At 53.1% G+C, this 12,259-nt stretch overlaps 1 protein-coding gene across 1 annotated transcript; it reads right to left on the bottom strand.

Annotated features, from left to right (window-relative positions):
* Positions 1–542: 542 nt before the first annotated feature.
* JDP2 (Jun dimerization protein 2) lies at positions 543–10,083 on the bottom strand. Its single transcript, XM_028495119.2, has 3 exons — positions 9,976–10,083; positions 9,779–9,883; positions 543–1,596 (listed from the first exon to the last, which is right to left on the bottom strand). Exons 1-3 carry the CDS (start codon positions 10,081–10,083, stop codon positions 1,411–1,413), a joined length of 399 nt encoding a protein of 132 aa, XP_028350920.1. The 3' UTR covers positions 543–1,410.
* Positions 10,084–12,259: the final 2,176 nt, after the last annotated feature.

Genomic DNA, 12,259 nt, shown 5'->3' with positions numbered 1-12,259 from the left:
AGTCCTCAACAAGGCAAGTTTAAACTCCCTGGGCCTAGAATTCCTCATCTACAAATGGGGACAACTGCTGCTCCCTGATAAGGCTGTTGTGAAGATGAACGGAGACAGTGTATGGGGCACACAGGATTTAGCTCATGACTGTCAGCTCCATAAGCACAGGGCCTAGGTTTGTTTTATTCCCCGGGGACCACTCAGCCCCTTGTAGCGTAGCCGGCACACACCCAGCTGGCACTCAGGAAACGTTTGCTGAGTGAATGAGCAAAGTAAGTACTGCAGATTTAACTTCTCTGAGCCTCGACTTCCTCGTCTATAAAATGGGCATGTAAATACTTACCTGGGAGGGCTGTTGTGAAAACCAAGGGCCCACGGCAGATGCTCCAAACATTCTCCGACACTGCACACCGGGAGGTCACCAAGTGTGCCTTGCACCCCATTCCCTAGGCAGACACCACAAGAGGCGGCTGGGTAAGTAAGAGTAACGTTTACTGAGCGATACAGGACTGAGTACTATGAAGGGTTTACCAGGATGGAAACGCACCCCACCCCCCTCCCCGGACAACCCCAACACCCAGAGACTACAGTACTTAGGAGTTACACACAACGGCCATAACTGCTGGATATCTGTTCGTAACAAACAAACCATAACATATTTATACTGTATCACATCGAGTGATTATAGAAATCCATATATATATTGCTTGTATAAAATCTTATTTTTTGTAAAAAATATTAAAAAAAAAAAAAGATAAAAAACATGTGCAGTTGAAAGCCCTGCCAGGACAGCCAGTCTGTAAACATTCAGTGAGTATGTGCTTTGGAAGGGCGCCCGCGCCTTGTGCCCACAGCAAACTCCAGCAGGGCCGGCGAGGGTGCACCCGGCTGCTACTCCCCAGCAAGGCCGCACAGGGCCCCGCATCACGGCCCTCTCCGGCCTCGCATCAGGGTCAGGGGTCAGGGCTGGGGCAGGCAGATGGCAGTGTTACTCAGTTCCATCCTCAGCCGTGTTTGGTTGTAACTCATGGCTTTTCCTGGCTGCTCGGAGGTCCCTGGGGTAGGTGGCCTGGCAGAGAGGCCGGAGAAGTGCCCAAGGCTGCCTGGCTGGGTGTCTCTCCGGCCTGGGTGCCTCTGTCCTGCCTCGTTTGAACTGGGCCCCAGCAGGACAGCCCCACCCTCAAGTCTACTTTGGTCTCAGCGCTTGGTCCTTCTGGGTTTCGTCAGCCTGCTCTTCCCCTTATGTGGCTGATTGAGTTTCACAAGAAAGCCCCACTAATTACTGGCTGTGCTGAGCCTTGTTGTAAAGTTTTTCATGCACCAAGGAAGGGCCCTCTGGTGCCCTCCTCCTCCTCCCTCTTGCCATCTCCTCCTCCTCCTCCTCCTCTTCCTCCTCTTCCTCCTCCTCCCAGCCCACGGTCACTTCTTCTCTAGCTGCTCAAGCAGCGGGTTGCCTTCCGACTCGGGCGTCTTGACGCTGTCCGTCCGAACAATACAGGTGGGGCGATGCCGGTTCAGCATCAGGATGAGCTGCTGTCGCTCTTGCTTTAGCTCCTCAATCTGGGTCTTTAGCTCTGCGTTCATGAGTTCCAGCCGCTCGGATTCCTGAATGCAAAATAGAGACATGGCTTTAGGCTCTCACTGGGAACCAGCTCCGGGAAGAGACTCTCCCTCTGGGTAGGCACAGGGCACAGCAGGCTGGCGTTTGCCTGTTTTCTGTCTGCCAGGTTCCCACTAGAGGAAGCACAGAATCTGCTACTGAGTCCCCCAGGGTAACTGACTTTCTTTAGGCCGTGCCTGTCACACCTGTGACACTGGCCTGTGTTGCTAGTGAGATGAACCCAGGTTACATCCTGGGGCCAGCCTGGCTCATGTCCCACCTCTCTTCCCCACTCAATCCACTCCAGCCACAGTGGCTTCCTTGCTGTTGCTCAAATATGCCAAATACTCTCCTGCCTCAGGGCCTTTGCACAAGAAACAAAGGGTGGGACAAGAATGGAGGCCAAGTGGATCCAGAACAGATGCATGGAGGGTCCATGGAGTGGTTAAAGGTGGCCCACGATGGCAGTGCAATGGCAAGGTGCTTTATGTATGATAAATGTATGTTGGGGATATATTGGCCTGTGGGATCCACAAGCCCAGTGTGGTCACGTAATTCCTCCTAAAACATGTGCTTCCTGGTTATTAGTCTATAATTATTTAAACAGCCTCTTCCTTATCCCCTGATATCTAGAATCTCTGCCCACTGGGAGGCAATCAATAGTCATCCTTCTGGATCCAAAATGTGGCTTTAAATAGACCTCAAGTGAGATTTCCAGAGAACTTCCAGCTCAGTTGGAGAGGCTCCAGGGCAAGGAAGCAACGTTGATTTGATTTAGGGGGGTTTACCTGTTCATGATGACAGGTGATGGGCATACCAAGTCAAGGCTCTGGGGGTCAACACAGGAAAATACAGAGGCACCAGAATGATATTTCTTGGACTCTGTCTAAAAACTTATAACCAGTTTGGAGGTTGGAATTTACTCAAGGGCCAGCAAAGGTTGACCAGTGATTCTCAACTAGAAGTAATATTTGCCTCCCAGGAGACATTTGACAATATCTGGAGACATTTTTGGTTGTCACAACTGAGGAGGGTGGGTGCCCTTGGAATCCAGTGGGTAGGGATCAGGGATGATCCTAGAGATCCTTCAATGCACAGGACCCCACAACAAGAACTATTGATCCAAAACGCCCACAGTACCAAGCCCGGGCAACCTGCATCAGACCGAGTATGGGCTGTGGTTGCGACGAGCTGAGTGGCCCCGCCTGGGGGCCCAGCCGGGCAGCCTCCCTTGGGGCTCTCCAGGGCCCCAAGGCTGCTGTCTTCCCCACACCAGCCAGGCTGACTGAGTTGTTCCTTTTGCTCGTCTCTGCGGAGGCAGCCCAGTGCCGGGGACTCAGAACTGCTGAGATGTACAGTCCTCATGAGCAGACGCTGAGGGAGAACAGCCTCAAAGAAGGAAAAAGTGCTCAGGGAGAAAATAGTAAAAGCCAGCTAGGGTGGTTTTGGATTCAGTCGGATAAAACGCGACAGGGAGGCCGGCCTGGTCCATGGTTCTCCAAATTCCGAGAGAAGAGCATCACTGAGGGCCAGGAGAGACCCCGCATGAAACCATGAGTCTGGGGCAGGTAGGTGCCCATCTTAGCTGCCTGCTCACTGGGTCTACAACCTGGTGACCTTGGGAATGTCTCTGACCATGCGGTTCCCCCCAGTCAAGGTTTTAGCTCCAACTTCAAAGCCTCTGAGCCTCTTGCCTCCAGGAGTTTCGGTTCAATCCACCCACCCACAAGCGTGTGCTGAGAACCTGCTGTGTACAGTGAATGCTCTAGGGGGTCCAGAGGCCCATTAGCCCCTAACACAGATCTTGTGCCGCTTCCACTCCAAGGGGAAGAAGGATTTATAGAGTCGGGCAGAGCTTATCTTGTGTCCATCAGCCATCCAGGGTCTAGAAGACCAGGAGAGAGTGGGCTAAATGGCCAGATCTGACCTTGGGTTTGAAAAATGGGTTGACTCTGGTTGAGCAGAGAAAGTCGGTAGGAGTGGGGGGCATTTCAAGAAGCAAGCCCTGAGTGAACAAGGATACAGACATGGGAAAGCTTGAGATGTGTTTAGGAGATTAAAATCCTCCATTGTGACCATAGGTCACTTTAGGATATAGTAGGGTACAAAGCTGGGAAGGTGGATTTATAGCCAGAACCAGAAAAGCTGGTGGGGTTTGGAATCAGAGTCAAGAGTAAGTTTCCTGGGCTTCCCTGGTGGCGCAGTGGTTGAGAGTCCGCCTGCCGATGCAGGGGACACGGGTTCGTGCCCCGGTCCGGGAAGATCCCACATGCCGCCGAGCGGCTGGGCCCGTGAGCCATGGCCGCTGAGCCTGCGCGTCCGGAGCCTGTGCTCCGCAACGGGAGAGGCCAAAACAGTGAGAGGCCTGCGTACGACAAAAAAAAAAAAAGAAAAAAAAAAAAAAGAGTAAGTTTCCTAACTTCCCTGAGCCTCAGTTATCTCATCTGTAAAAAGATGATGATTCTGGGGATTAAATGACTGCACATGGGAAAAGCATTCTGTAAACTGAAGGGTTAGGGAGGCTTAAGGAATTTTTACTTTAAGCCATGAGCAAGGGAATCTGAAGACAAGAAGGAGGAGAAGCAGAGGAGGAGGCCGTTTCCAAGAAAACTTGGCAGGTCTTGGAGACTGCCTGCATTTGCAGAATGGGCAGCTGGGAGGAGAGCTGCCCTTGAGCCTGGGGTGGGGGGTATCCAAGGAAGCAGGGAGGTGGGAGTTGCTCTGGAGAGCAGTGGGGAGGGCAAGGAACGAGTTGGGCTGTACACTGAATGGAAGTTACAATGGACATGCAAGGGGCAGGGTCCAGCAGCCCTGCATACACATCCTTGTCCTTGAAAGACTGCACGTCAAACCCACCTTACATGTGAACGCCTGTATCGCACAAAACGACCAAGTGGGTATGTGGCGACTTGCTTCCCTGTGCATGTATCATAGGAATGGCATGATATTCTGCTGGTTTGAAAATGTATGGGTACCTCATGGACTATCCTGACCTCTGACAGTCTGGCTATCAGACTGTAACTAACTGCTTTTTCATTTTATTTTCTTCTGTTTTATTAGTTGGTGCTATGTATTTATTTAATGTGTAAGTATAAGTTGAGCTCAGAGGAATTTTTTTTTTAACCATGACTGTAGAAGTGGTTTGTGGTTTTAGAACAGCAATTACCTTATCTGTTTTCCTAATAAATTCAGGAACGTGGGCTAGGATCTTCACACCTTAAGTATGAAATGAATAACTCTTCTTGCATTTTTGTTTATCGTTTTGCCTCTGGTAGATATTTACTGCCCTAGAGAAAATGAAACCATTTGTTGTTTCAGAATGGAATTAATGCAAGTGAAGGAGGTTCTGTCTCCTCCACGGTGGTCAGTGAAAGGAGCAGAAAAAACACAGGTGGACGGGGCTTCCCTGGTGGCGCAGTGGTTAAGAATCCACCTGCCAATGCAGGGGACACGGGTTCGAGCCCTGGTCTGGGAAGATCCCGCATGCCATGGAGCAACTAAGCCCGTGCACCACAACTGCTGAGTCTGCGCTCTAGAGCCCGCTAGCCACAACTACTGAGCCCACGTGCCGCAACTACTGAAGCCCGCGCGGCTAGAGCCCGTGCTCCACAACAAGAGAAGCCACCGCAATGAGATGCCCGTGCACAGCAACGAAGAGTAGCCACCACTCGCCGTAGCTAGAGAAAGCCTGCGTGCAGCAACGAGGACCCAAAGCAGCCGAAAATAAAAATTAATTAATTAATTAATTTTTTAAAAACCCCACAGGGTGAGGGGTTGGGCATCCTTCTGTGTGCCCTTGGACTAGTCACTTCCTTTCTCCGGACCTCATTTTCCCCCTTAAAATATAATGATTGGCCCAGGGGACTTTAAGCATTAAGATTCTCTATTATTTTTAAAAGTTACCCTAATGCACTTAAAATAGGGCTCCACTTCCCAACTCTTTCTGTGAAAAAAAAAAAAAAAAAAAAAAAAAAAAGCCTGGTGCAGACTTCCGAGCCCCAAAGCCCTGTCTGAGTTAAAATCTTGACTCTGCCACTGGCCAGCTACACTGCTGTGAACAAGATTCCCAAGTCCCTGAGCCTGGGCACCTGAACAGAGTGCTGGACCACAGAGGAAGCTCTGGGTTCTGGTCCTGACTTGGCCACTGTGTGACGCTGAGCAACTTTCAAACTTCTGAACCTCAGGTGCCAGTCACTGGAATGGGGCTGCCTGGCCTCCTCCAGAGTCACTGTGACCATCAGGGAGAGAGTGGCTGTGAAGAGCAAGGAAGGCTGTGAGGGTGTGAGACTGTGTCACTGATGCCCACACCCAGGGAGCTGTGTCAGGCACAGCGGGGGTACAGAGGCCAGCTGTACAGCCGTGGGGAGCCAAGGGGCCGCTGCTCCCAAATGCAGGCAGTGGAGGTGGCCTGGGGCCTGCAGGGCGTGGATCTGACCCCCACAAAGGCCTGCCTCCTTCAGGGCGGTGGCTGGTCCAGGCCGGTGAGCTCTGAGAGGCTACAGGAATCTCCCAGGGTGGCTCTGAGTGTCCAGGGGTCAAGGATGGGAGGGTAACTTTTTACATTATACATATATGTGTGTATGCGTATGTATATATGTGTGTGTATGTGTGTGTGCACATACACATACATATACCTTTGTACCTCTGAGCCTTGTAAATACTTGATGGGTTAAAAATAAATTACAGAAATGCAAATCAAAACTACAATGAGGTATCACCTCATACCAGTCAGAACGGCCATCATCAAAAAAGCTACAAACAATAAATGCTGGAGAGGGTACGGAGAAAAGGGAACCCCCTTGCACTATTGGTGGGAATGCAAATTGATGCAGCCATTATGGAGAACAGTAAGGAGGTTCCTTAAAAAACTACAAAGAGAACTACCATACGACCCAGCAATCGGAATCCAAAAAAAAAAAACTGGTTCTGAAGAACCTAGGTGCAGGACAGGAATAAAGACGCAGGCGTAGAGAACGGACTTGAGGACACAGGGAGGGGGAAGGGTAAGCTGGGACGAAGTGAGAGAGTGGCATGGACACATATACACCACCAAATGTAAAATAGATAGCTAGTGGGAAGCAGCCGCATAGCACAGGGAGATCAGCTCTGTGCTTTGTGACCATCTAGAGGGGTGGGATAGGGAGGGTGGGAGGGAGACGCAAGAGGGAGGGGATACGGGGATATATGTATACGTACAGCTGTTTCACGTTGTTGTACAGCAGAAACTGATACAACATTGGAAAGCAGTTATACTCCAATAAAGATGTTAAATAAATAAATAAATAAACTAATTAATTAATTACAAGAGAATCCCCCATGTCTTCGGGTACTGACTGCACACAGCCATCTGCCTTCACGCCCTAAACCTCACACCCGGCCTCTGCTTCCAAGGCCAGAGGGGAGGAGGCGGGCGTGGGGACGAGGGGGGCTGGACTTGAGCCCCGACAGACTTCCCGAAACCTCCCTCCTCGAGGCCTGCACTTCTCTTGGTCCACGGCTGCCTGCTCCTCTCACCAGGATAGCACCACCGCCACGTAACCGGTCTTCCCGCTCTACTCTCAGCTCCCCGTTCCGTGCCCCACGCTGCAGCCACAGCCACAGGGTGTATCTCTCTCCGCCCGAAACCCTCCCATGGCTCTCCATGACCAACACACTTCATCATCCTAACAGGGACACGTGAGAGAGTGAAAGAATGTGCCATTAATAATCGGGCCAGGCCAACAGGCACAAACCGGGACTGCCCCAGACAACCCAGCACAGGGATTACCTGACAGGTGAAGGCTCTGGGGCCCTATTCTCTCCATGGACTGTACACTCCAGCCACACTGGTATTTTTTTCACTCCCTTCACCACATCCTTAAACAACACCTCTTGCCTCTGGCCTTTGCTTTGGCTGTTCGTGGTGACGGACCCCTCCAGCCCTGTCCTTCCACGCGTTGGCTCCTGCTCCTGTCTTGTGTCTCAATCAGCAGTCTTTCCGCAGCCTAGACTCAGACAGGGCCCCTTCGTCTGTGCTCACAGCCCGCCGCGCTTGCCCAACCTAACGCTCGGCACATAACCCATCCCTGTTTCCTGCCTGCCACCCCACGGCAGCCATGGCCCGCGGGCCCACTGTGTGGCGGGCACTCACTCAGCACTAAGGATGGACAGATGGGTCAGCGAACGGCTGCGTGAGTCCCGGCTCCACCGCACACTAGCAGTGTGACCTCAGGCAAGTAACCTGACTCTCCGCGCTACGGGTCCGTGTCTAAAATGGGGATCATCAATGTCTAGCTCAGTGGAATGTTATAAGATTAAACGAGATACGGGAAACGCCTGGCACACAGTAGGTGCTCAGCCGGTGTTACTGGAATGTGCGGAGCCGCTAGCCCCGCTCACTTGGCGCTGACCATTAGCTGCACTAGTGTGTTACTGGTGTGCGTACACTTGGCCCTTCTTGCCTGCTGGCTGGCTGACAGGCCCTTGAGGGAGGGGATGGGGTGTGAGACTTCTCTGTTCCCTGCTATGCCTCGCCCAACTCCACAGGCACTCAGGGCTGGAAATGAGGGATGTGACACTCCATCTATCTTAAAGGCCTATGTGAGACCCATGTCTTAGAAATTTCTTGAAAACTTCCCGCCTGGTGTTGGTCCACCATCTCTTCCAAGGGGGTCCCAGCTCCAGGAATCTAACTCCTCCTCCACTGACCTTTCCCCTGCCCTAGATGCTCACAGCCGGAGGTGTACACACAGCCCCACGGTGTTGACACCCACGATCTCAGATTTGCTTTCTGCTTGTTGCAAGCATGAGAAGAGACCCACAGATCCCCAGTATCAGAGGAAACCAAGGCCAGCCCGGCCTTGTCTCTCCAGCTCCCACAGGAGGGACCACGACTGGTCCTTCCTGTGTGTCCCCAGCGCACCTAGCACGGGGCTGGGCACTCAGTACATGGTTAAAACTACTTGTCCACAAATCAATGAACGAGCAAAAGAATGAATGAACAAAGGAATGAACAAACCCACGAATGAATGAATGAGAGCCAGCAGGGCAGAGTGCTGAGGATGGATGCTTTGAAGTTAGCCTCAGGCCGAATCTCAGTTCTACCGCTTAGTGGCTGAGGGACCTGGGCAAGTTACTTAACTCGCCATGCCTTCCTTAGTGTCCCCATCTGCAGACAGAGGATAACGCAGGCCCCTACCTCATACAGTTATTATGCCAATAAAATGTACTACTATGTACATTTTATTGGCATAATAAAATAGATAACGTAGATAATATACATATTATCTATATAACATAGATAATATGTACACTGTGCTTTGCACAGGGCCCACTTTACAAATGTTAGCTAGCAACTAGTGTTAACGGTTGCACGCTGTAGAAGGCAGCCTGACTGGTGATGTTATTATTCTATGGTGTTACTATCGTTATTTAGAAATCAACAAAGGATTGGGGGTGGGGAGGCTGGAGACCACCGGCGTGGACTAATTAGCTTTCTGGTCATGTCCCTTCGCAGCCATCTACCGTTTTTGAGGAGCAGGGAAGCCCTAAGGGGCGGGAGGAGGAGCAAACGCCTATTTGGCACATTCCAAATGAAAGGGCAGGGATGTGCTCCGAGGGCCACGAGGCAAGGCGGCCCTCCACTGGCCTTGGCACGCAGAGCTGACCTCTGGTCCCAGAGGCAACAGCCAAGAGCTCGGGGGTCAGCTTCGGTGGGGCTGAGGCCAGGCAGATGGGAGGCAGAGCCAGAAGAGCCTCCTGCACGTGAGGGAGGAGCCTTTCTCTGCCCCATCGCTACGCCCACTGCCCACATGCAGGGAGCTCTCACTGACTTCATCTGCACCCGCGCCAGACAACTCTGGTAGCCCTCAGCGCACCAGCATGGGTAGTGCCAGTCCTGGGCCCTCTGGGCCCATCAGCAGCGAGGGTCTGACCTCAGTTAGAGGCGGGGAGCTTGGCCCCTCCCACCTTCTCTGGTGGTCCAGGGATCTGGGTGGGCGGACCGGCTGCAGGCTGCCCCTGGGCGTCTTGGCTCAGGGAGGGGGCATCAGAGAGAAGGCAGGGAAGGCAGAGGGGTCGAGGCCGGTTGGGCAGATGCCAGCGAGTACACACTGATTCTGCAGGCATTCGATGGCGTCTCCCGGTCCATAAGCACACTAGCCACTAAAGGACAAGGCCGGGGTCCCCCCTGGCCACTGCCCTGCTCACCCGCTGCAGAAATTCCGTCCGTTCCTTCTTCTTGTTCCGGCATCGGGCGGCCGCGACTTTGTTCTTCTCCCGACGCCTTTTCCTTCGCTCTTCTTCCTCGTCTAGCTGTGAGGGCAAAGAGCCACGGATGAGACATTGAGGCAAGCCTGGCGTACAGCCTCCCTCCTTACGCTCAGACCGGCAGACGGACAACTAACCCGCGTCTCGCCGTGAGTGAGCCGCGCTACCAGCCAGCTGGCCTCTTGGCGGGTGGGATGGCAGCGTCTCCCAGCCGGCCCGAGGACGCTCTCGGAGTAGGTGGGCATCCCTGGGAGAAGTCAGTGCCCCAGGAGGGCAGGGCCACCTGGGTTCAGCCAGAGTTCAGGAGGCCTAGAGCCTGGCGCTCTCCTCACACAGAGGTGACACCCCATGGGCGGTGGCGGTCTGTTCTCTTGCCTGGCTCAAGCCCTCTGGGCACTATTTTCCAGGTCAGTGGCTCCCTGGCACTTCCTTTCAAAACACCTTGGGCATGAGTGTTGATTTCACCTTCTGCCCCCACCCACTGTCACCTCCCTGAGGTATTCTGTCCTCCCTCTTGGTCCTTCCAAACCCTCAGATCTATCTCCCGGTGATGGAAAAATCTCCCCAGCCCCCTCACCTGCGTTCATCCTTCTCTCTGCCTCTGCATGTTCTTCCCCCAGGACACCCACTTGCATCCCAGGATCCCACGGGCTCCTTAAAATGCCCTGCTCGGGACACAGGCAGAGGGGCCTTGGGAGTCTCCAGGCTTGCTTCTCCCGGAGACACACTAGGAAATTTACCATGCATGAAACAGGGCCCGTAGAATGGGAAGGAGAAGGCTCACTGCCCACCAACACGGACTTTCAAAGCTGCAGTTATTGTTGTTTCATTAATAATAATAAGAGCTGCCATTTGTTGCCTACTTTGCTAAACGCTTTAAACACAGGTCATGTTATCGTTCCTTACAAAGTCTGATGAGGAAGGTACTATGACTGCCCCATCTCACAGATGGTGAGACTGAGGCTCAACAGCTCAGTTTGCCCAAGGCCCTACAGCAAGGAAACGGTAGAGTCGGGCTTCCAACTCAAGATTTCTCTGACTTCAACCTTCCTGCTCTTGACCACAGCCCCAGCCCATCAGGATCACTTTGACGTGATGCCTCTCATTGTCCATTACCCACCGGGAGAATCTGGAGGATACACAGGACCAGCCGGTCTGGGAACGGCCTAGAGTCCGAGGCCACTGGAGAAGTGTTGGGTTGCCAACTCTCTCACTTCTGGAGCCAGTTGCGGGTGCTTCTGGCAGCCTGAGGCCTGGAACAAGGTCTCAGCCGAAAGGGCTTCAGGCCAGGAAAATAAACAGCCTCTCTGCCTGCTCTCCCGACATGCTCCAGGAGCTCAAGACCGAGGGCCTGGGCTGGAGACCAGCACCCACGGCCCTCACTCAGCACAGGCCCTGGCAGGGCAGCCCCTTCTCCTTCTCCGCCACCTTGGAGCTTCTCCCTGACCCACTCCCACCCTGCCTGGGAGGCTGGCTGGAGAGGCGCCTTGTCAACACGGCTGCACCCAAGCACCTCCCAGCCCCTTGGCCTCCTTTGAAACAGAACCAGAAGTGACAGCTCCTCTGGCTGACCCGCATCTGGGGAAATAGAAACCCGGACAAAGTTGATTCCACCCAACCTCTACCTCACCCCCAACAAGGCCGAGGTAACCGTGACGACAGAGGCAGAGGGAAGGAACTGAAGGAAGTGGCTGGCAGTGCAATCTCCCCTCGGCCGAGAGGGTTTGCCCACAAACTGCCAAGGTGATATGTGCAACCTGGGCCCTGCCAGGCTCACAGGGTTCTGGGGTTCTGGCAGAGCCGCCGTTTCCTAGGAGACACAACCCCTGTCCTCCAAGACACACCTCCCCACCCCACCCCTGCGCAGGGCCTCATCCTACATAAAGCTGGAAGCCAACGGAAGCTGCGCTAGCAGCAGATGCAAAGAGGCTCAATGCTGGAAGTTTAAGAGATCAACTGGGCCAGGATGACACCCAGATGCGGGGCTGCTCCACCCTCCCTCTGCAGCCACATCAATTCCCTGCTGCCATTACTCTCGACTCCAAACGTCTCACCCTTCTCCAAGCCAGCCAGGCCCTCCTGAGATGACCTTCCTTTCCTATTTGTATACTCTTACAAGCCTCAAGAGCAAATGCCACCTCCTCCAGGAAGGCTCCTTTGACTCCCCAGATAGAATTAACTGCTTTCTCTATGCTGCTACAGCACTGTGAGTTCCCCGCTGTAAGAGTCTCTATCACACCCCACGGTAATTCTCTGCTTATGTAGTAGCTGCCTTCCCTGCTAATCTGGAGAATGGGGGACCTGGTTATCCCCAGCACCTGGCATAGAACATGGCACTGAGTAGGGGCACGGCAAATGTTAGTCAAATGAATGAATGGAATAAAAGATTCAAGAGAAACATGCCACAGGCTTGGATTCTAT

Source organism: Physeter macrocephalus, chromosome 11 (genome assembly GCF_002837175.3).
Source record: "Physeter macrocephalus isolate SW-GA chromosome 11, ASM283717v5, whole genome shotgun sequence".
NCBI lineage: Eukaryota > Metazoa > Chordata > Mammalia > Artiodactyla > Physeteridae > Physeter > Physeter macrocephalus.
This window is presented reverse-complemented; position numbering and strand designations above follow the sequence as displayed.